The 26,149-nt window shown below is 35.9% G+C and overlaps 1 protein-coding gene across 3 annotated transcripts in view; it reads left to right on the forward strand.

Moving 5' to 3' along the window:
* Positions 1-26,149, forward strand: part of SLC44A5 (solute carrier family 44 member 5) — a 386,861-nt gene that overhangs the window by 287,413 nt on the left and 73,299 nt on the right. For all 3 annotated transcript variants that reach the window (XM_037826900.1, XM_037826902.1, XM_037826901.1), the window contains one exon: positions 5,192-5,265. In XM_037826900.1, the coding sequence (XP_037682828.1) occupies positions 5,192-5,265 (74 nt within the window). The remainder of the gene's footprint in view (positions 1-5,191; positions 5,266-26,149) is intronic.

Raw genomic sequence — 26,149 nt, forward strand, 5'->3', positions numbered from 1 at the left:
CTCAGGTGACCTGTCCAATTCAAGCTACACTCTATACTTTGTCAAATGTATCTTAATGAAGCTTGAATGATGGCCCCAAAGTGCACTGTCCACTAATAAAGCCTCTGGAAAATGAAGCCTTCACTCCAATTCCTGGAACAGAATTTTGTGGTAAGAATCTGAGAAGTAACAGATGACTTAATGGCATCATTCAGGTGCCAGCAGAACCAGAGGAGAAATGTTTCTAGACTTTGGGTTATAAATGCAACCATGTTGTAGACAAATGTACCTGGATGACACCAAGATTTTTGAATGAGAGGCGAGCCTCTATCTGGAATCGTGCTTAGTGGAGAGTCCTTAAACTGACTCATTAAGCACAAATGGATGATCTGTCAGAGAATAACGACTTTTCAGACTTCCATTCTCACTCTAAATCTTGATATTAATGATCTTTTAGGATGGCTGCTATCATTGGAATTTCATCTGCCACAAAGAGAGAAACTCATTAAATGAATCCATTTCTGAATGAAGATAGTATAAGCTGTCCCTGAAAAAAAAAACAGAATGGCAATTGTTGGAAAATAAGAATTAGTATGGAATTAGTTATTAAATGAAACTCTCTTATTACCTCAGAGTTTAAATCTTATGGGTTGTTTTTTGTTTTTGTTTTGTTTCAGTCTTGGTTTTTGGTGATTTGTTTTACTGGAGGTGTGATGGTATACTTAGGCTTGACCGAAAAATGGGAACTGTGGACAACGTATTTGCCATATAGGGCCAAGAAGAAAATGACATGAAATTTGAAACACAGCTTTGATTTTCACCATAGCTTGCTTATAATGCAGTTGCCTGTCAGTGAGAGAGAAGTGTGTCTTACTAGTCATTCATGGGATGTAGAGTTGCTAAATGTCTGTAGATGTAAGACTCTGTGCTAAATGCTGCCAGAGAGGACTGGATTGTCTAGGTCAGGGATCAGCAAACACTTTCTATAAAGGATCAGGTAGTAAATATTTTAAGCTTTGTGGGCCATATGGTTTCTATTGCAACTACTCAACTCAGCCATTGAAGCACAAAAGTTGTCATAGACAATACGAAAATGAATGAGTATGGATGTTTTCCAAAAAAAAAAATTATTTATTGGTACAGAAATTTGAATTTTGTACACTTCTCATAAGTCATGAAGATTTGTTCTTCTTTTGATTTTTTTTCAGCCATTTAAAAACTATTCTTAGCTCCCAGGCTGTGAAAAACAACAGCAGGCTCTATTTGGCCTGTGGGTTGTAGTTTGCCACCCACTGGTCTATCTAGATTATAGTAGGAAGGTAGTTACCTTAAAGTTACAAACAAAATTTCTGTAGGTCTACAAAAATGAGAGGGATCCCTTCTACTGAAAACTTCATGAAGAAGACCATATTTGAGCTGATTTTAAGAATGGAATTTTAGTAGATGGAAAGGAGATCCACCCAGGGACACTTTTGAGAATAAAAATGAACATTATTAAGGTTACTTCGGGAAAATAGATGTAAACCCTGGATTTCCCATGGAAATAGGGATATATTTTTACCCCAGGATGGGTAGTCTACAGATGCAAGGAGAGAAAGATAATTAACTTGAATTGAACTTATAGGGTCCTAAACATAAGCTAAGATGCTTGAAAATTATTAACTAGATGGTGGAGAGGCACTGCGATTTTTTAAACAATAAAGTGACATGATGTATATCAGTGGTGTCAGTGAAGTGCAGAATGAATTAAATCAGACAGAAACTACATGTAGGAGCCCAGTTAGGAAACCATGACAATAGTTTGAACAGAGGATATGAGAATCTGGACTGAGTCCGGACAGCAGTAATCAAAAGGAACGGGTAGATGAAAGACACATCAGAGAGAAGGAGGCATGAGAACTTGTCAGTTGAATACAAAAGACAAGCTGGGAAAAGGGGAAAGTCAAAGGAAACTCCCAAGATTTTGAGTCTAGGTAATAACAGGCATACTATATTTGTGGTTAGAGATAAGAAGAAAAGTGAAATCTTCAAATGCATATATAATTGGGGTCCTATTCCTAATGCAATTTGAAAAAGATATAAAGTAGCAATAATATTTCCATTGTTTAGTTTTTTAAAATTCTTTAATGCATGGCAGCCCGATCTCTAGAGTTTTGAGTAGTTTTCTGACAAATGTGGATGAGCAGCTCGTTTTGAAAAAGTACAACTTTGATTTGGAGGGAGGTTTAGGGAGAAGATTGGGACGTTTCTCTATGGCTATTCTTTCTTTCTTGTTTCTGGGACCCAGTGGGATACAACCCATTTTTAGCTTAGTACAATGGTTCTTATTTCTTGCTATGAAAGTAAGAAAGAATCCATCTGAAGAAAAGGTACAGCCATGGCATGCCTCTAGCTAGAATATGATTCAGATCTATTTCAACCATGGGCTTGTAACACCCAGTTATCTCAATAGCTGTCTAAGTCTTAATATTATCCAAATTAAACCCTTAGTTTTAAAAAATAATCCACTTGCTACAGAACATTTAGAATTATTTCACATGCCCTGAAATCAAAATGATCAAAATCCGTGTTAAACTTCTATTATGTGCCTTGACTCACAAAATGGTGCCCATGTTCCCATGCTATATTTATATTTTATTCAAATCCAATTTTCCAGTAATTTTCTAAAATCTTATTTTTTCTGGAGAGAATATGTCTAAGGAAATGAAGAGAAACAGATGAATGAATGAAATGACAGGTAATTCTTATCACCTAACATACAAATGCACACACATGCGCACATACACACACATACCCTTTTTTTTTAATTTCTAAAATAGCAAAGGGAATCAGACCACTACAGGAAGAAATTCAGAAATAATAATGGTTCATCTAGACAAACTTTCCTACTTTTTGAGATTCTTGAAATCTCCATTCATAAATTTCCGCTTGTTCAATTTCTTTTGAAATAAAATAAAATTAACTAGTCTGGCCATGGGATATGGTCTGTTCTTTCTCTAAAGCAATGTACCAGAAAATCAAAGCAGACTTGAAAAAATTATCCTTCCTGGTCCCAGCATTGAATCCCCAAACACTACCAAGTGCAAATTATTTAGAAATGTTATCCTACTGTTTTGAGAGACTGCAATGGGAATGGTGTGTGGGCACAGAGTAGTCCCAGGGTCCTTAGTATCTCCTTGGCACCAAAAAAAAGAAATCATAGTATAAAACCCCATGTGGAACCCAAACTCAAACCGATGCCCATTTATTAGTGCCAAAAGCTGAGGAGTGTGGGTTTTATTTTTTAAAGATCTCTGTTTAGGCTCTGCCTCTTGCCTTGTGCCCTCTCCTTTGCAATTAAGTTTCTCTCATTTATGTTTCCAGTATGTTGTTGACATCTTTCCCTATGCTTACTGCATAACATTATAAACATATAACATTATAACAATACATAAAATTATATCATTATTAATGTATATTATAGTATATATTACATACAATGTAAATTCATATATGTAAGTATGTAACTTTATAGATATATCATTACTGAACAGTTGGCAAGCCTGGCTGGTGCTTTTTCTCATCCCTCTTTCCCTCTTCTTCTATGATTACACACAAGGGCTTTGACAACTTCAAGAGTTCTAATTAAAGCACATCTGTGTTCTGGTTTTGTCTCTTTAGTTCCTTACCTGGAGGCATTTCTTATTAAATGTCATAGTTTAACAACTGCTCTGACAGGATGAGAACCTGATCCTGAGTAGGACGTGTCAGAAATTCTCCTCACACCCAAGCAGGTTTTAGCTTTCAGTGATTGTTAAGCAAAGAAAACTAGAGCACCTGTTTTCTTCTCTTTTTATGATTGTTCTCACAATTCTTTAAACTTACATGAAATTTTTAAATCCAGAGTTGAAATTGGATTTAAAGAAATCTAGTTTGTTTATGGATTGATCATAATTAACATTATGAAAGATACATTTCCTATTGTGAGGCAAAGAGTAATAGGGTTGTATGTGATTATTTTTAGATGTAGTTCTTTTGAATCTCTATAGAAAACTATAATCGTATTAACTGCTAAATGGAAAAGGTTAGGAATTGGAGACCTAGATTTTTGCCTGCCTCAGTAACTGCCTCTTTCATGGACCTTATACAAATCAACTCACCCTAATTACCTAAAGATATTTTTAGGAAACTCACAAAGTTTTGTATATGAAAGAAGAAAAAGTATAACAAGGCTTTACCAATGTAAATTGTTACCGCATCTATTACTATACAATTTTTATTCATTACTACTACTACTTCCACCACCAAATAAGGCACGTAACTTAAGCCTGCTTGTGCTTGATTAGAGCATATCCATATGCCCTCAAGAACAAGGAGGACTTGGCTAAGAATGTTGTGATGAAAATTATTTCTCATATGTAATTTCTAATCCTGTCAAATTTGTTGATCTTTTTCTGTACTGATAGATTTTGTTATTTTGAAATAAAGCATAAGAGTATTGTTTCTCACTTTGAGACGTAACATTTGCCTTCCAGATCACTTACAAACTGAATAAGATATAACAGTGAGAAGACAAAATAGTATAGTTGAAAAACCTTCAGTATACTTGTGAGATCCTGGCTTGCCTTGTGACTCTTAGCAAATCACTGAGAATCTCTGAGACAGTTTTTCTCTAAACCTATTACAACAATATCTAGCTTACAGGATAGTAGGAAAATTACAGTTTTGAGTCATTTTATTTTTTATTTCCTTTAGTTATTGTTAGAGTAGTTGTAACTCTATTGCCTATAGAAAATTTACAGAGTCAATCCTTATTTAGTAATAGTACCCCTAAAATTGTATGTGGAAAGAAAATAAGGGAGAGGAAGGGGAAATAGCTATTTTTTCTTCTACCATGATGAAGAAGATCATAAAATTGAATAACTTAAATTGAAATTTCAAATAAAAATAGCTGCTTGATATTGTCATTTTATGGTCTCTAAAAACATTTTACAAATAATCAAAAGAGAATTAAACCTAGGGGGGAACTTCTTTAATCTTAGAACTATGACCACTCCATTGCTGCTGAAGTCTTGAATAATTATAATATATCGGATCTACCTTTCAGAATTATTGGATACAAAATAGCACATTACTATTATTATTACTGCTTTTTTCTCCCTTCTTGTATTTTGTGCAGTAAACAAGAAGTCATTTGGACCCTGTTTTAATTCTTTCTTCCTTTTGTCTTTAGGTATTGCACAGATGTTCTGTGCTGCTTGATCTTCATATTGCTCATCATTGGCTACATATTTTTAGGACTTGCGGGTGAGTAAATACAGATATAGAAGATAGTAAACATTTGCTAATGGCATAACTAAGTCAATGTCATATTTTTAACCAGTTTCTTCCAAAAACCTTCTTATTATTGATTGTTCTCTTTTCAGAAGGGAATAAGCCTCATCAGGGCTCATTAAATAGCAGATACAATGAAAAATAAACACAAAATACTTTAGTCAAAGGCAAGCCCAAATTACTTAAGAAAATATAATTGAAAGGAAGGAAATGCTTCTGGTTTTTTGTTAATCATTCTTACTTTTGAAATTTTATTAAGCAGTTAATTATGTTCATTTTTCCATTTACTAACAAGAACCTAGGATCTAGATCAATTTAACTAATATATAAGCTCTTCTTTTAATAAGCAAATTAAAAAGAAGGAATAATTATTAAGAATTTCACCAGATAATTAATTGACATATCAGAAGCCCTATTCTCTTTGTCTAACAGAAAGAGATATTCTATTCTTTATTGCTAAAGATTTTTCTATGAAAGTGAAAGTAAAAAGGACAGATATAAAGATTCTTTTTTTGGATTAAAGAAAAAGAAGACTACCAAAGAATAGTTTCTGTTAAAAGTTCTCATAATTGTATGTGAATATGTCATACATTTTTCTCCAGGGACATAAGTTCTGGAGATGTTTACTTAGGAAGCTTTAATGCATTGTTATTGGGGCGGGTTTGTGAGTGTTGGATAATAGCTTCTAGTACCAAGAATTAATGACATTGAGTTAATGTGGATAGAACGTATTAGCAGAAAGGAAGCTAATGGAAAATACTTCTTACTGTTCCCCAGTTTTCTCCTCCAGTAAGAGAAATGCTTTAAGAAACAGCAACTGAAAGTAATTTCCAGAACATGAGCTCAGTAATACCTTGCAAAAATGACTCCAAACTGGAGAACTGGAGAAAGTAAAGCAGGAAGATAGGGAGGGAGAGAATAAAGGTGCATAAACCACAAGACTAAATAATGTACCCTTCTAAGGTTTTCAGAATATTCTTTTGTTTTTTCTTAAAGCATTTTAACATCCAAACATTAATATAATTGTAGCACAATCCACAACCTGTGTAATTGCTATGGATTGAATTGTAATTCTTCAAAAGATAGGTTGAAGTCCTAACCTCCATTACCTCAGAATGTGACCTTATTTGGAAATAGTGTCATTGACGATGTAGTTAGTTGAATGGAAGTGATGTCATACTGGAACAGGATGGGACCTTAACCTAATAAGACTGGCATCCTTATAAGAGGAGAAAAAAACACAGAGAGGAGAATGCCATGGGAAGATAGAGACACACAAGGGAGAAGGTCATATGAAGATGGAGGCAGAGAATGGAGTTACGTAGTCAAAGAACACCAAGGATTGCTGGCAAAAACACCAGAGGATAGGAAGAGGCAAGGAAGGATTCTCCTGTACAGGATTCAGAGGGAACAAGGCCCTTCAGACCCTTTGAACTGTGAGGGAATAAATTTCTGTTGTTTTAAGTCATCAAGTTTGTGGTACTTTGTTATGGCAGCCTGGGAAACTAACAAAATAGTCAAATGAATTTTCTTATTATACGACTAATAGAATTTTAGCTCCTCTTACTTTGGGACACATCTTATCTATGTAGTTTGTATGTTTGCTTTTATTTTTAGTCATAGAACTGAAATTTTCTGTATAAGAGATTTATAGTAAGACAGATCTAGGTTTTCCTCATATTATTTACTGGTCTTGGGCTAGTTACTTAATCTTAATTTTCTCACCTTGAAATAAGGAAATGCTACCTACTCTGCAAGGCTGTTGTGCAGAGTAGATGGGATAATACCCAGCTACACCAATAATGGTATCTAATAATACTAGCATAGTTTGTTTTCTACAATTGTATAATATAGTTGTTCTGAATTTTAATAAATTGTTTTTAATTAATTTATTATACTCTTTCTATAGTGACCCATAATTTTGGTTATTAACGTTCAAATGTTCAGAGGAACTTTATTAAGATCTCATTCTGTGATCAGAATCTTTCCATTAGGAGCCATTTGACATAATCAAATTAGTCTCTCCTCCGTATCTCAGAGCCAGTCTGCTGTAATCCATGAGAAATGCCTTCTGTCCTCATATAGAGCTGGGAAAGCCATCCCTCTCTCCTGTTGACATAGTAGAGGGAAGGTGTTGGAGTGCACACCATCATTCGCCTCTGGAACAAGATGGGAAATTTATCTTTTGGTTCAAGATCTCAAGATTCAGTTTGTAAATGCCTTAATTCACATAAGGAAATTGGAGGATAAATGTTTCACAATAAAAAACTGTGTTCAAATTGGATTAGTTCAATGCTTCCCCCAAAGTACAGTAAATATATATACTTTTCTCATCCCTGAACCTCAAATAGCCTTGTAGCCTATTTCCAAGATAAACTTAGCTCTTTGGTCATGTCTGATATTGGACTAAAATAAGTATGAAGGAAAACGATTGGCAGAGGTTACTAGGGTTATTAAGAAATTCTTAACATTAAAAAAAGATGCCCTCATTGAGAAAACATGATGCTAAGTCAGTTTCACTGATGTGTTACAAATAGTTTGGTGTCATTTTGTCATCTTTGTTAGATCAGGATGCTCATAGACTTATCCATATTCTTTTCATAAGAAAAGTGCACCATGTAAGAGTCACATTTCTCATAAATTCTGCTAAGAAGAAACTGGGCTTTTTGTTTGTTTTTTTGTTGCACTTTATGTGGACATTATTGCCAGCTGGATAGCATTTGAATGCAACAAAGGCACTTGCCCCTAGATTGATGTAAAGCAGAAACTGTTCAAGTGGGTAGAGTGGTATCTGGGTAGCAGGTAGTCAAATCTTGGAAGATCAAACTCAGCGTTTATGATAATAGTCCTCTTTTGTCCTACTTCTCTGATATTTGCTATTCAATTATTGTACTGACTAGAAAGAAGAGTAGGAATATTTATTATGTGAATTACTCTTTGCTATCTTTGTGCTAACATTATATATAAAATAATAGCACAATTTTAACATTGAATAATTTTTCTTTTTCTTTTCAATTGGATTTTCAGTAGAGCCACTTAGTTCATTTTTATTTATTTAGGAGCACTTGAACTTGGGATCAAAGTTTGTTTTTGTTTTTGTTTTTACTCTTCCCCAGGAGTATTTATCCCTGCTAGCTGAGAAAAGAGGGAGTTAACAAGAAAGTAATTTAGCACAGACAAACCCTGGTTTAAAATGCTGGAAGATTTCTTGATTTCCAAATGTTTTCTTCCACACTTATCCCTTTCTTCTTTGCTCTCCGCTTTCATTCCCTACCCTTTTTTTCCTCCTCTTTACATTTTTCTCAAATGTACATGATGCTGTGTACATTTTTTTTTTTTTTTGAGTTCGCAATCTAAAACAGAGCACTTTTATAGACAATGTTATAAAGTCGCTGTGATGGTTTTAAAACATGGCTTCAAATTTTACTTCCCTTCTGAGGTGGGTCTATCTTCCTGCTCCTTGGATCTTGGAAGGCTTCTTATTGTTTATATCAGTGCACAAGTAATGCTGTGTTACTTCTGAGTCAAAGGCATAAAGGGCCAGTTTCCATCTTGCTTGTTGGTACACTTGTCTTCAGGATGTTCCCTCTCAGAACCCTGTCACTATGCTATGAGAGGCCCATGCTGAATGCAGAAGCCACATGTAGGGACTCTTGTCAACAGGCTTAGCTGAGCTCCCAGGGACAGCCAGCATCTACCGTCAGCCCAGTTGAGCTTTTAGATGATTGCAGCCACAGTCAATATCTAACTGCAACTACATGAGAGACCCCAAGGGAGAATCACCTAGCTAGCCTTTCCCAAACCCCTGACTCCCAAAATCATAAACAAAATAAAATGGCTGTATTGAGCCAGCAGCTTTTGGGTTACAACAAAAGATAAGCAGAACAGAATTTGAGACCTGGAAATGTGATGCTTGCATAAAAAACCTAAAACATGGACATTGGTGTGCCAGTTTGAATGTATTATGTCCCCCAAAATGCCATTATCTTTGATGCAAACTCATGTGAGCAGATGTATTGGTGTTGATTAGATTGTAATTCTTTGACTGTTTTCATGGAGATGTGACCCACCCAACTGTAAGTGATAACTCTGATTAGATAATTTCCATGGAGGCATGTGATTAGTTAATTGGAGCCCTATAAAAGCTCAGACAGTAGAAGCGAGCTTGCTACAGCCAAGAGGGACACTTTGAAGAATGCATGGAAGCTGAGAGAGTAGCTGCAGATGAGAGACTATTTGAAGATGGCCGTTGAAAACAGACTCTTGCTCTGGAGAAGCTAAGAGAGGACAAACGCCCCAAGAGCAACAGAGAGTGACATTTTGAAGAGGAGCTGTGGCCTAGAGAGGAATGTCCTGGGAGAAAGCCATTTTGAAACCAGAACTTGGAGTTGATGCCAGCCATGTGCCTTCCCAGCTAACAGAGGTTTTCCGGACACCATTGGCCATCCTCCAGTGAAGCTGATCCATTTCTGGTATTTTGAATCCTGGCAGCATTAGCAAACCAGAGCAATTGGTTTTGAGACCAGGTGGTGTTCAGAATCCTGATGAGTTTCAAGGAGGCTGTCAGTTACATGTTAAAGAAAAGGGAGGGACATGTGATAAGAATCAGGGGAAAGACACCTCATGATGTAGTTGTGAATGGTCTAGCTAAAGAGATCATCCTTAGTCAAGGAACCAGTCCTGAAAAACCTCATCCCATACCTGGATCTGATTTAGGTGATGAGATCTGCATCTTGAGCCTCAGCCTGATGCCATAATTGGGTGAGACTTCTGGTGGATCTTGGGAGGAGTAAGTTTGTTTTGCTTTTGAGGGAATGTAAAAAAAATGTGGCTAGAGGATAGACTATGGTAATTTTAATGCAGGGTGGCAAATTCTTTGTCTTTCCTCCCGTTGGGAAGTGGGGTCCATTTCCCTTTCCCTTGAATCTGGGGAGTACTTCCCTAATAGAGAAATGCTGCTTCCCTAAAAGAGAAATGAACCAGGCCCAAACAGATTAGTAGAAAGCCTTGATATGCAGGTAATTTACAGATCAGTGCAAAGGATTAAAGGAAGGGTTGACTGGAGACAGGACTGAAAGTACCAAGTCCAGAAAGGAGGAAGTTTAAATAAGTCATCCTTAAATCCTTCATGGAATGAGATGAGAATAAACAAAATAATTAAATGAAAAATAAAGTGTGGTCAAACTTGATCCCATCGTCTGTGGTAGTAAAGTGTATGTACATTGTCTTCAGGTAGTAATACAGTCACGTATCTATTTTTCCACTTACTGTTTAAGGAAATCCAGCATTTCATTCTCTTCCTCAATGTGAATTATCCCAAAACACCAAGGATGGGGTAATCTTATTTCACTTTCTAGGTGAAGAGAGAGAGACCTTACAGTTTACTAGAGCCCTGTTGTTTTGGATGGTGCCATTTGGCACCATTTTAGTCCATTAGACATTTATCCTCTCATTAGGAGATATCCTTTCTCTTCTGGATCTGTCCCCTACTGTAATGACTTCCCACACTGAACTCCAAGACTGCAGCTTTTTAAGTCTTAAAGCAGTACTCATGCATTGCTTCCCAAAGCATGACCCGTGTCAGAATTGCTGTGTTCAAGGCTATTTCTTGCTGTACCAGAACCAACCCAGTCTTACCCTCATGGCAAGTTCCTTTTTGAGGTATTTGTACTCTTTGGGGCCAGCAGACCTAGTTCAGTGCCAATCTGATCTGTCCTAAATTGAAATCTCTGGGAGAAAGGTTTGAGATCTTATCCTTTCCTTTTCAAAACAGATTTGTCTTTACCATCGCAAGGGATTTGGGGAAGGGAGAAACCATATTTTTGTAACTAAGCAAGGTCATGGAAGTGACCATTTGAAGAGCAAAGATAATTCCAACATGACTTTTTGATTCTGTCTGTACAAGGAAGCAATGGACAATATCTCTTACTAATAAATAGCAAATAAATAAATATAATTTTAAAAAATTAAGTTATGCCTCACCAGGCATCCTGTTGTTCTATTTTGTGAGCATGGTGGTGTGGTACCAATATTCATGATAAGGGGAAGCTAGTCATGCAGAGTGACTATGACAGGAAGCACCATTGTGCTTACAGTCTACTTACAAACTAAATTGAATATACGTATCAGATCCCAACTTTGAAACATTGTTATAGCAAAGTGAAATTATTTCTTCTAATACAGTAAGAAATAAAAAGTAATACTAGTTCCATTATTTTTAAAATGTTCTCATATGCATTTCTTAATGAAAAAATTTATTGTATTTCTAAATAGCAAGAACTAATATTAAATACCCTTTTGCATTCCTTAGAAATACATAAAAATTTACAAGTTAAAATACATGTCTGTACTTCCTTTTGCTTTGAAAGTCTTTATTTTTCAAAGAACGCATTTAGTTTTTAACTGTTACTTGAACAGATTTTTTAATGTTGAGTGAGATTCCTACTATTCATTGTATTTTGCTAATTGCATGCTTTCCAGATGATTTCAATTGGAATATTGTTAGCAGGAGAGGGACTGATTTGTGCTCACGGACACGAACAGAAAATCGTCATTGGGTGGAAGAGGCCACCTGTGAAATGATAAACATTTTTCTTATTCAGGCAACTGGATACAGGGCTGCTTCCAAAAATATTTCTACTGCAGCAGTGTCAACAACACAGATTGTCAAATTTGGTATCATGTGTCCTATTATCTGCTTCATTGCATTTGTAAATTGCTTGTGTTAAAAAGCCATAAGCACAATTTGGCAGGCCTGTTCCTCACATATTAAAACAGTTAAAATGTACCTTTAAGGGATACAAAATAATGATTTTGAAAGCGAACATTCCCTACCAGCACGTGTTGAGGGAATGCCTTCGCTGCCCCGAACAGAGTTGCAGTTAATTTTTAAGTGTCAATGCAAGCAGTTGGTCTAATCACATTTTCTCCTTGACAGAGGGCCTTTTAATGGCTGCAACTTCTGACTCAACCCTAGAGCACAAGAACATGCTTTGCAAATGTTGGAAAGTGAGAGATAATATTAGATAATACTTTCTTTCAGTAACATCCATTTCCTTGATGTTAGTGAAAAGATAATTTGCCTGAATAAAGTTTTCACCTGTCTCTTACCAATCTTTGGTTATTTGCTATAAATTACCCAATTTGGAGTCTTTTACAAATAATTTCTCTTCTTCATTTTCTCTCTATCTATCTATCTCTATCTCTATCTCTATCTCTATCTCTCTCTCACACACACACAAATTTGTATCGGCTTCACTTAAAGCAGTCTTTTAAAGTTATTTCTAAAGCAGTAAGAAAATGAGTTGCTAGTGATTGCCATGTAACTTTGTCCTTTGGCTTTATACACCAACATAACCCAGGCAATTCAATTCTAGAGTCTTTGCTCTTAACTGCCATGCTATTCTGCCTTTTGTTTAATAAAGAGAAATGAATGGGGATTCTTCAAATAATGAAGATTATTGAGAGAGAAAGCAGACCAGAACCCCAATGATACTCTCTTAATGCTTTTCTCTCCCTTTTCCTTTTCACCTCCCCTAATTCCACCCTGAATTGAGTTTAAAAGTTGGTTAAAAGGCAAGTAAGTAAAAGGCAGATTTTTTTGAAACAAAGATCATTCATAAAGAATCTATTATCTGCAATCTTGCCCTTCTGAGGCCGAGTTTGTGTTCACTTTGCTGCAGTGTCATTGTTTACTTTGAATGTAAATTAGCCTGTCTTATGTAAGGAAGGAGCACATTCTTTATGATAATATATAGCTATTAATACAGAGTTGGTTTTTCTCCTTCCATTAATGCTTGTCCTATGGAGTAAAGAAAATTACGTCAGATAAAATCACATTCTTCAGGCTGTTTTTGGCCAGGAAGACCTCAAAACATTTCATGGGTCTCCCAAAATATGTGTATTTACTGGCAGATGTTATAATGAATAGAACATGTTGCATTTTACCAGTATGATAAATTGCAAAATGTTTTTAGGAACAGTACCACAATTAAGCAATAAACACCATGACTTCACAGTGACATTGAATGTGTGGTAACCTCAACTCCTTCAAAGAGAATCTGAATGAGAAGAGAAGGACCTACCTAACAGAGCCTCTGCTGTCTAATGCTTATCTGACACTGACTACTGTATTATGCTAAAACAATAGCCCTGTAGTTCTTTATAGAAATAATGTAAGGTACCACCTCCTCCATCTCTCAGACTATGCTCTATCCTGCTTTCTGTGTATCCATCACGTTGCTCTCCTTTCAGTCCCCAGTACCCATCATGCTCCCACCCTTTGTGGGGTCTTTGTCCATGATGTTTCATCTGCTGAATCTTCTTTCCATTTCATTCATCTTTCAAGTTGCAGCTCCATCATGACTTCTTCAGAGAAACTGTCCCTGACCTCATTAGGGTCATTTGCCCCGATGATTCACTCTATTTGTATTAGGTATTGCTTCTTTGTAGTGCGTATCAGAATTTCAGTTTCACATTTGTTCGTGCAATTAATTTGTTAAGACCTATTTCCCCAAATATACTATAGTTTCTGGAAGAGCAAGGAGCATTATATACCTAGGGTCTATCTAGCATGGCATTGACACATAGTTAACACAATAAATATTTGAAGAAAGAATGAAGAAAAGAATGAATAGATTTCTGTCCTCATTATTTCTATTTCTTTACCTAAACAACAACAAAAAACACATACTTTCTAATGTTAATTAAAACTTTTAACAGGTTGTGAATAGAATCTTTAGAATAACAAAAAAAGGAAGCATATTGAAATCATCAGCAGAGTCAAACTTCTTAGAGAAAACAACAAAGGTTTTGTGAAAAGCCTAATTTAATTCCTTAATTATTTGATTGTCATTCCAAATCTGTTTTTTAAAAATCCTCTTTAAGGGCATGTTGCATCCCATCTTTTATTTCCTCCTCTCACCTCTTCCATTTCACAAACTGAAATTGAGATGATGTGTCTTTCTGCTCTCTTCTGTTGTTTCCCAAGTATCAGTGAACTCTGACAAAGAAAGTCTGAAAACCTTGTACCTCTGTTTTTGTTTTTGTTTTTGAAGAAGTCCCAAATGCCTTGGTCATTATTCTTAAGTTTCTATCCTTGAAAAAGCTGGTCTCTTGTTCAGAATATGGGCTGGGTATTTTTAATCTGCACCTTCAGAGATATTCTCTACCCCTCTTCAACCTGCTTTGTCCACTGAGAAAATGGCATTTATGGATTACATTAACAGGCTCTCTTCTCCTCTGGCTTCTAATTGAATTCAGTCAATGGGAAATTTCAACCAGAGATTGGAGCTAGGAGAATGAGATTGTAGAATTGATTCCTCTGGCTCCCTAGCTGGTGCATCATTGCCGATCTGCTGGACCTCTCTACCTGAAGCCCCATCTCCTGTCAGGGAGCCCTCTCCATTCAGCTTCCCTCTCTTGGTTTTGGTAATAACTTCCTCCCTCTCCCCTTCAGACCTGTGGGGTGAAAACAACTCCCTTTTGTTGCAAGTCCCTGGTTTCTGCACCATCTCTTGTTTGCTTCCCTTAACTCTGCCCATATTTTGTAAATAGTTTCATTTATTAAAATCTCCTCAATTATCCTAAGTGAATATAACATGCTTCTTGCCAGGACCCTACTATACTCTGAAAAACAGCACCCCCAACCTTAAATGGTATTGCTTCCTAAATGGTGCTTTTACTGAGTCCTCAATAGTATATTCTGCTATTCCATAAAGCTTGCTACCTCTGGGTAATTGGAGCCCAGTGTTAATCATCCACTGCTGGCAAATTTGGCACATAAACAATGTTGTGAGTAAAAGTCCATGTTATCAACCCATACCTATCTTCATCCCTGTTGTCATGCCTTTTTTTTTTTTTTATTAGAGAAGTTGAGGGTTCACAGAACAAGCATGCATAGAATACAGGATTCCCATAAACCACCCTAACATGAACACCTTGCATTGGTGTGGAACATTTGTTACAGTTGATGATAGCACGTTATTATAATTGTACTATTAATGCAAGTCCATGGTTTAACTTACAGCTCACTGTTTGTGTAGTGTAGTTTCATAGATTTTTTTTAAAAACTTTTATTCTGCTACCATACATACAATCTAACATTTCCACTTTAGATCCTAGTCAAATATATATAGGTCAGTGCTGTTAATTACAGTGTTCACAATGTTTTGCTACCATCACCACCATCCATTACCAAAATATTTCCATTATTCCAAATAGGAATCTTGTACATTTTAAGCCTTAACTTTCAATTCTCAATCCCTACCCCATTCCCTGATAAACTATATTCTAGATTCTGAGTCTATGAATTTGTTTATTCTAATTATTTCAAATCAGTAAGGTCATACAAAATTTGTCCTTTTGTGTTTGGCTTATTTTACTCAATCAGATGTCTTCAAGGTTCATCCATGTTGTTGCATATAACAAGACTTCATTCCTCTTTAAGGTTGTATGTATACACCACATTTTGTTTATCCATTCATGGGTGGATGGACACTTGGGTTGCTTCTATCTTTTGACAGTTCTGAGTAATGTTGCCATGAACATTGGTGTGTAAATTGAAAGTCCCTGCTTTCAATTCTTCTGAATATATACCTGTTAGTAGCATTGCCAGGTCAAATGGTAGCTGTATACTTAGCTTTCTGAGGAACCACCAAACTGTCTTCCAAGCAGTTGCACCATTCTACATTGGCATCAGCAATGAATGGGTGTTCCTATTTCTCCACATCCTCTCCAACACTTGTTATTTTCCATTTTTTTTAAAGCAGCCATTCTAATGGGTGTGAAATGGCTTCTTGTGGTTTTAATTTGCATTTTCCTGAAGTGAATGATGAGCTTGTTTTCATGTGCTTTCTGGCCATTTGTATGTCTTCTTTTAGAGAGATAAGTCTTCAAATTTCTGCCCATTTTTTAATTGGGCTGATTATCCATCTATTGTCAAATTAAAGGATTTCTTTATATATACTGGATATTACTCCTTTATCATATATGTAGTTTCCAAATATTTTCTTCCATTGTGTAAGTTGTTGTTTTGCTTTCATGGTAAAGTCCTTTGAGGAGCAAAAGTTTTAAATTTTAATAAGGTCTAATTTATCTATTATTTCATTTGTTATTTGTGCTTTGGGTGTGAAGTCTAAGAAACCATTGACTAACACAAGGTCCTGAAAATGTTTCCTGACATTTTCTTTTAGCTGTTTTATAGTTCTAGCCCTTATATTAAAGTCTTTGACCCATTTTGAGTTCATTTTTGTATAAGGTGTGAAGCAGGGTCCTCTTTCTTTTCTTTTTTCTTTTTTCTATTCTTTTTTTTTCAAACAGAGATCATTTTCCCAGCACCATTTTTTTTTTTTTTTGAAGAGACTATTCTTTTCCTAATTGAGTGGCCTTTGCATCCTTGTCAAAAATCAGTTAGCTATAAATCTGAGGGTTGATTTCTGAGCTCTCATTTCTATCCATTGGTCTATATGTCTGGCCTTAGGCAAGTAGCATGTTGTTTCAATTACTGTGGCTTTGTAAGAAGTTTTAAGATCAGAAAGTGTGTGCCTCCAACTTCATTCTTCTTTTTCAAGATGGCTTTAGCTACTCGGGGTCCCTTACCCTTCCATATAAATTTGATAGTTGGCTTTTCCATTTCTGCAAAGAAGCCCATTGGAATTTTGATTGGGAATGCACTGAATCTATAAATTGCTTTGGGTACTGTTGACAATCTAATGATATTTAGTCTTCCAATCCATTATTACAGAATATTCTTCCATTGACTCATGTCTTCTTTAATTTCTCTTAGCAATCTTTTGTAGTTTTCTGTGTACAAGTCCTTAACATCCTTGGTTACATTAATTCCTAGATATTTGATTCTTTTCGTTGTTTTGTATTCTACCAATCTCTGCCTTTTGTCTGGAAAGTTTAAACCATTTACATTGAAAGTCAATATTGATAATAGAGGACTTTCCTCTGCCATTTTGCTATTTAGCCTTTGTAAGTCTATACCTTTTTTGTCCTTCACTTCCATGAATGCCTACTTTTATTTTTATTTACTTTTTTTGTGTTGTACCATACTAGGTGATTTCTCATTTATATTTGGATATATTTTTCATCTATTTTCCTTGTGGTTACCATGGGGTTAAACTTTAACATCTTAAATATATAACAATCATATTTGGTTGGATACCAAGTTAACTCCAATAGCATGCACATATATTTTTCCTATACACCTCTCTCCCCCCACCTTTTTTTGTGCTTGTTACCACTTATGTCTTTGTATATTGTATATCCAAAAGCATAGATTTATCATTACTTTTTATGCATTTGCATTTTAGCATCTGTAGAAAGTAAGAAGTGGAGTTACATACCAAATAATACAATACAATAATGCTGGCATTTATAATTACCTAAATGGTTACATTTTGTGGCAGGTCTTTATGCTGCTTTGAACTGTTTTCCTTTTCAGTCTGAAAAACTGCCTTTAGCATTGCTTGTAAGGCAAGTCTAGTGGTGATGAACTCTCTCAGCTTTTGTTTATCTGAGAATGCCTTAATCTCTCCTTTACTTTTGAAAGAGAGTCTCACTGGGTATAAAATTCTTGTTTGACAGTTGTTTTCTTTCAGTCCTTTTAAGTATTCCAACCCATTGCCTTTTTGCCTCCATGGTTTCTACTGAAAAATCTGCACTCAGTCAAATTAGGGCTCCCTTGTATGTAACACATTGCTTTTCTCTTGCAGCTTTCAGAACTCTCTCTTTTACAAATTTACAGTTCTAAGGCCATGAAAATGTCCAAATTAAGGCATCAGGAGGAAAATACCTACTCTAAGGAAAGGCTGCTGCATCAGGGGTTCCTCTGTCACATGGGAAGGTACATGGCAATGTCTGCTGGTCCTTGTCTCCTGGGCCCTGGTTTCAGGATGGTTCTCTCGGTTTCTATGGGTACTTCTTGCTTCTCCTGGAGTGTTTTCCTTCTTAGCTTCTCCAGGGCAAACTGGATTTCATCTCTTAGCTTCTCTGAGCTCTCTAAGTTTCATCTATCTATTATCCTCTCATAAAGGATGCCAACAAGGGGATTAAGACCCACCTTGAAATGTGCTGGCTCACATGTCAGTTGAAATAGCTTAACTAAAAGGTCTCACCCACAACAGGTCTGCACCCACAGGGATGGGTTGAAAGAACATAGGTTTTTCTGGGGGATATAACAGCTTCAAAACACCACAGTTCCTCACAAGGTCCCTAGCATAGTGGAGCTCCAGCTCCCCACAACAATATCCCATTGAGTTACACCCCCTTTATTGGCTTTGCTCCCTTTCCTATCTTATTTTCTTCACTCCTTTACTTAGGCTTCCTAAGATGACCTCCCAAATAAACTACCTGCATCAAAGTCCTTGTCTCAGTAAGTAACATTAATGAGACCATATTATATGCCAAACACCATGCTAGGGACTCTACTTTCATTATCTTTCATATTCTCAACATTGTTATGAGGCTAGGTATTATTATACCCATTTTATAGTAACAGAGGAGAAATCTAATACTCAAAACAATTAAGTGACTTGTGCAGGGTCATAGAAATATTAAGTAGAAACTTAGTAATCCAAATTCTGCTTTAGGTGGTCATTTCAAAATTAATAATTGTATGGAAAAAAATGAGATGTAGTTAAAAGAAACAAATTATAGAAAAGAATCAGGTAAAATTTGATCTCTCTTTTAGCTTTAGCCATAATGTGACAAAATAAGATATAGATACAGTATGATAAAATAGTGTCTGGATACATTGCACATTGAATATTTAAATGCTATTTTTTCCTTTAATTTTTTTTTAGGGAAGTTGTAGTTTTACAGAAAAATCATGCAGAAAATACAGAGTTCCCATATAACCCTCTCATACACAGAGGTTTTTCTCTGTTATTAATTAGTGTGATGCTTTGCAATGGTGTGGTACTTTGTTACAATTGAGGAAAGAATCTAAATGTACTTTAATTACAGTGCATAGTTTACATTAGGGTTTCCTCTTTGTGTTGTAAAGTGCTAATTGCTGTTTTTTTTTCTAGTAATATATATATGGCCTTAAATTTCCCCTTTTAACAACATTCAAATATACAATTTAGTGGTGTTAATTATATTTACAATATTGTGCTACCATTACCACCATCCATTACCAAAACGTTTCCATCAGCCCAAACAGAAATTCTGTACCAAGTAAGCGTAAACTCCTGTTTCCCTACTCTCACCCAAAAACCGGTAACCTATACTCTAGTTTCTGGTTCTATAGATTTGTTTATACTATTTATTTCATATCATTGAAATCATACAATATTTGTCTTTTTTAATCTGGCTTATTTCACTCAACATGATGTTTTAAAGGTTCATCCATATTGTTGAGTGTATCAGAATTTCATTCCTTTTTATGACTGAATAATATTCTACTGTATGTTTATACTACATTTTATTTTCACTTCATCTGTTGATGGACACTTGGGTTGTTTCCTCTTTTCAGCAATTGTGAATAATGCCCAAATGAACATCAGTGTGCAAATATCTGTTCATGTCCCTCCTTTCAATTCTTTTGGGTATATGCCTGGAAGTAAATCTGGTAATTCTATACTTAACTTTCTGAGGAACCATCAAACTGTTTTCCACATCAGCTTCATCATTTTACATTCCCACCAGCATTGAGTGTTCCTATTTCTCCACAACTTCACCAAGACTTTAATTATTTTCTGTTTTTGTTTGTTTGTTTCGTAAATAGCAGCCATTCTAGTCAGTGTGAAATGATATCTCATTGTGGTTTTGATTTGCTTTTCCCTAATGGCTAATGATGTTGAGCATCTTTTCATGTGCTCTTTGGCCATTTGTATTTCTTCTTAGCAGAAATGTCTGTTCAGGTATTTTTTAATTGAGTTGTTTGTCTTTTTGTGGTTGAGTTATAGTATATTCTGGATATTAAACCCTTCTTAGATTGGTGATTTCCAAATATTTTCTTCCATTGTGTAGATGTGTATTTTTTTTTCTTTTGTTGCTTATGCTTTTGGTGTAAAGTCTGTAAACACATTACCTAATGCAGGGTCATGAAGATGCTTCCCTATATTTTATTCTAGGAGTTTTATGGTTTGGGTTCTTATATTTAAGACTTCGATACATTTTGAGTTAATTTTTCTATATGGTGTGAGGTAGGGGTCCATTTTCACTCTTTTGCATATGAATATATAGTTTTCCCAGTGCCATTTGTTGAAGAGGCTATTTCCCCATTGAGTAGGCTTGGCACCCTTTTCAAAAATTAATTGGCTATAGATGTGAGAGTTTGTTTCTCAACTCTCAGTTTGATTCCATTGGTCTTTGTGCCAGTACCATACTGTTTTGATTACTGTAGCTTTGTAATAAGTTTTAAAATCAGTAAGTGTGAGTCCTCCAATTTTGTTCTTCTATTTTCAAGATGGTGTTGGCTATTGGGAGCCTCTTACCCTACCATATAAATTTTATGTTTGGATTTTCCATTTCTGCAAAGAAATCTTGGAATTTGGGGAGGGGAAGGCTGTTTTGCATTGAATATGTAAATCACTTTTGGTAAAATTAACATCTTAACAATATTTAGTTTTCCAATTCATGAACATGGAATGTCTTTCTGTTTATTTAGATTTTTTTTTATTTCTTTTAGCAATGTTTTATAGTTTTCTATATACAAAAATCCTTTAACCCTTGGTCAGATTTATTCCTACATATTTTATTCTTTAGTTGCTACTGCAAATGGATTTTTTTCCCTCAATTTCCTATTCAGATTATGCATTAGTAGTGTACATAAACACTACTGAATTTTGCATGTTGATCTTGTACCTTGTGACTTGGCTGAATTTATTAGCTGTAGTACTTTGTTGTAGATTTTTCAGGATTGTCTCTATCATTATGTCATCTGCAAATAGGGGAAATTTCACTTCTTCTTTTCCAATTTGGATGCCTTTTATTTCTTTTTCTTGTCTAATTGTTCTGGCAAGAATTTCCAGTACAATGTTGAATAACAGTGGTGACAATGGGCATCCTTGTCTTGTTCCTGATCTCAGAGGGAAAGCTTTCAGTCTTTTACCATTAAGTAGGATATCAGCTGTGAGTTTTTTGTATATGCTCTTTATCATGTTGAGGAAGTGTCCTTCTATTCCTTGTGTTCTAAATGTTTATAAAGAAGGGGTGCTGGATTTTGTCAAATGCCTTTTCAGAGTCAATTGAGATGATCTCTTTTGCTTCCTTCAATTAATTTTGTGCATAACATTAATTGATATTCTTATTTTGAACCAACCTTGTATACCTGGAATAAATCCTACTTGATAGTGGTGTATAATTCTCTAATAGTGTTGTTGGATTTGGTTTGCTAGTATTTTGTTGAGGATTTCTGCATGTATATTCATAACAGATATTGGTCTGTAATTTTCTTTTCTTGTGTTATCTTTATCTGGCTTTGGTATAAGGATGATAGAAGAGTTAGGGAGTATTCCCTCCTCTTCAATTTTTTTCAAAGAGTTTGAGCAAGATTGGTGTTAATTCTTAGAATGTTTGGTAAAATTCACTAGTGAAACCACCTGGTCCTGGGCTTTTCTTTGTTGGGAGGTTTTAAATTACTGATTCAGTCTCTTTACTAATAATTGTTTTATTGAGATCTTCTATTTCATCTTAACTCAGTATGCATAGTTTTTGTGTTTCTAGGAATTTGTCTGTTTCATCTATGTTATCTAATTTGTTGGTGTACAGTTGTTCATAGTACCCACTTATAAGCCTCTTTATTTCTGGGGGATCAGTAGTAATGTCCCCTTTCATTACTGATTTTAGTTATTTGTGGCCTTTTTTTTCTTTGTCAGTCTAGCTAAAGGTTTGTCAATTTTATTAGTCTTTTCTTTTGGTTTTGATGATTCTCTCTATTGTGTTTTTAATCTCTATTTCATTATATCCACTCTTCGTTATTTCCTTCTGTCTCCTTGCTTTGCATTTAGTTTGCTCTTCTTTTTCTAGATCCTCCAGTTTTGAAGTTAGATCTCTTGATTTGATATCTTTCTTCTTTTTTAATGTAAGCATTTAGAGCTATAAATTTCTCTCTCAGCACTGTCTTTGCTGCATCATATAAATTTTGGTATGATGTGTTTTCATTTTCATTTCCTTCATGATATTTCATAATTTCTCTTGAGATTTCTTCTTCTTTGATCCACTGGTTGCTTAAGAGTATGTTGTTGGATTCAAGAAGATGGTGGCTAGGTGAGACAGGGCAAAAAAAACACCTCCGTGAAAAACACTAGATAAAAACCAGAAAGTGACCCAGAACACCACTTCCAGAGTAGCACCAGCCAGACAAGATCTGCTAAATCCACAGGGAACGTGCATTTGGTGAAACCAGGAGTCTGCATTCTGAAATGAGTGAAGGAGTCGGCTAAGTCACCCCGGCCACGCTGCAGTGTGGGGAAATGGTGGGTTGGCATTTGGAAACAGACTAGTTCTTTAAAAACAAAAAAAGAAGCCCGGGAGCAGCTGCAGATAAGACGGGAGTGGGCTGGGCTAATGCCTCGGTGTCTGGTGTGGAGGATACCCCTTCCCACACCCATTGCTGATTGTCTTGGACCTGGGGAGCAAAGGGGAGCCAAAAGGAGAAAAAAAAACACACGACTTGCAGCCATCTCCCCAGGAGGCGGGGGTACTCCTGCCCAGGGCCAAACACACAGTACAGAGCAAAGCCAAGAAACCCAGCCTGACAGGGAGTCTTTCCTGCAGCGCCGCTCACACGCCACAATATCGGCATGGACAGTGGCCTTTAATACACCCACGGCTGATTGTCCCGGAGCTGGGAGGGTGGAGCTGTGTGGAAAGGGGGAAGTTAATGCATCCCATTCAACCATCTTTGAAGTGGGCTTGGAATGCCCCTGCACAGCCCGGCATCCCAGGGGTTCCCTGGAGGCCGGCGCACACTTGTGACATGGCACGGCCCTCCCTCCCTGAGCAGAGGTCCTGGAAAAGCACAGCAGGGAAGGGGGAACTGCTCAGAAATACCAGGGAACCTATGCCAATACCAAGGACTTTTGGGTCAGCGGCAGAGAACAGCCTTAAATCTCCGGGAATACCTGGGAGGTTTGATTATTAAAGCTACCCTTCCTCCCTAACTGCTCAGACACATGCCCCTCATTCGGGGCAGACAGCACCGACAACACACCGAAATTAAGTGCAACAATTGGACCCCACAAGAATCAGATCCCCACACACCAAAAAGTTGGGGAGAACTGACTTGAGGGGGATAAGTGACTCAGGAACGCCATCTGCTGGTTAGTTAAAGTGTATGCCACCAAGCTGCAATTCTGACAAATTAAAGATCAAGTAAAGCAAATGCCAAGAGGCCAAAAACAACAGAAAATCTTAAAGCATATGATAAAACCAGACGACATGGAGAACCCAAACCCAAACACTCAAATCCAAAGATCGGAAGACACACAGTACTTGGTGCAATTAATCAAAGAACTACAGACAGGCAATGAGAGCATGGCATGGGATATAAAGGACATGAAGAAGAGCATGGCACAGAATATAAAAGACATAAAGAAGACCCTAGAAGAGCATAAAGAAGATATTGCAAGAGTAAATAAAAAAATAGAATATCTTATGGAAATTAAAGAAACTGTAGGATAAATTAAAAAGACTCTGGATACTCATAATACAAGATTAGAGAAAGTTGAACAACAACTAAGCCTCCTTGAGGACCACAGACCAGAAAATGAAAGAACAAAAGGAAGAATGGGGGAAAAAATTGAAGAAATCAAAATAGGTCTCAGGGATATGATAGATAAAATAAAACATCCAGATTTAAGACTCATTGGTGTCCAAGAGGGGGAAGAGAAGGGTAAAGGTCTAGAAAGAGTATTCAAAGAAATTATTGGGGAAAACTTCCCAAACCTTCTACACAATATAAATACACAAAGCATAAATGCCCAGCAAACTCCAAATAGAATAAATCCAAATAAGCCCCCCCCAAGACATATTCTGATCAGACTGTCAAATACTGAAGAGAAGGAGCAAGTTCCGAAAGCAGCAAGAGAAAAGGAATTCACCACATACAAAGGAAACAACATAAGACTAAGTAGTGACTTCTCAGCAGCCACCATGGAGGCGAGAAGTTAGTGGCATGACATATTTAAAATTATGAGAGAGAAAAATTTCCAACCAAGAATACTTTATCCAGCAAAACTCTCCTTCAAATTTGAGGGAGAGCTTAAATTTTTCACAGACAAACAAATGCTGAGAGAGTTTGCTAATAAAAGACCTGCCCTACTGGAGATACTAAAGGGAGCCCTACCAACAGAGAAACAAAGAAAGGAGAGAGAGATATAGAGAATTTTAACAGGCATATATACAATATTACATCCCAGGTCACTGGGACACATGTTCTTCTCTAGTGATCACAGATCTTTCTCCAGAATGGACTGTATCCAGGGACATAAAAACAAGCCTCAATAAAATAAAAAATAAAAAAAAATGAATTTGTTCAAAGCACATTCTCTGACCACATGGAATACAAATAGAAGTCAATAACCATCAGAGACTTGGAGAATTCACAAACACCTGGAGGATAAAAATGAGGGGGAGATGAAAACATTCCCGGATAATCAAAAGCTCAGGGACTTTATCACCAGTGGATCAGTCCTATAAGAAATGCTAAAGGGTCGTTGAGCAGGCTGAAAGGAAGGGACACTAAACAATTGACTGAAAACACATGAAGAAATAAAAATTTCCAGTAAAGGTCACATGGTAAATATAAATACCAATACTACTGTACTGTTGATTTATAACTCCACTATTTACTTCCTACAGGATCTAAAATACATAAACTGTAATGATTTAAAAAAAAAGATTATGTTGTTTAGTTTCACTATTTTGTGAATTTTCAGGTTCTTCCTCCCTCATTTATTTCTACTTTCATTCCATTGTGGTTGGAGAAGATACATTGTATTATTTCAATATTTTTAATTTTAGATTTGCTTTGTGACCTAACATGGTCTATCTTGGAAAATGATCCATATGTACTAGAGAGGAATGTGAATTCAGCTGCTATTGAGTGAAATGTTCTATGTATGTCTGTTAGGGATAGCTGGTTTAAAGCATCATTCTAGTATTCTATATCTTTAATGATCTTCTGTCTCAGTGTTCTATCCGTAATTAAAATTGGTGTATTGAAGTCTTCTATTAATTCAGAAGCACCTATTTCTCCCTACAAATCTGTTAATATTTGCTTCATAGTTTTGTGGACTCTGAGATTAGTTGCATATATGTTTATAATTGTATGCCTTCTTGTTAATTGACCCCTTTATCAATATATAGTGACCTTATTTGTCCCTTATAAGCATTTGACTTAAAGTCTATTTCATCTTATATTAGTATAGCTACTCCATTTCTTTTCTGGTTACTATTTGCATGGAATATTTTTTCCTTCCTTTCACTTCCAACCTACTTGTATTTTTGAAAATAAGGTGAGTCTCTCATAAACAGCATATAGTTGGGTCATGATTTTTTATCCATTCTGCCAATCTCTGTCTTTTGACTAGAGAGTTTTATTCATTTACATTTAAAGTAACTACTGATAATGCAGGAATTTCTTCTGCCATTGCTATTTGGTCTTTATAAGTCTCGTATCATTTTTTATCCTTCAATTCTTCCCTTAATGCCTACTCTCATATTTATTTGATTTCTTGTATTGTGCCATTTTGAGTCTCTTCTCATTTCTTTCTGTATGTATTTTCTCAGATATGTTCTTTGTGGTTACCATGAGGCTTAAATTTAACATCCTATATCAATAACAATCACATCTGATTTGATACCAACTTAACCTGAATAGCATACACATATATTGTTCCTA

Source organism: Choloepus didactylus, chromosome 2 (genome assembly GCF_015220235.1).
Source record: "Choloepus didactylus isolate mChoDid1 chromosome 2, mChoDid1.pri, whole genome shotgun sequence".
NCBI lineage: Eukaryota > Metazoa > Chordata > Mammalia > Pilosa > Megalonychidae > Choloepus > Choloepus didactylus.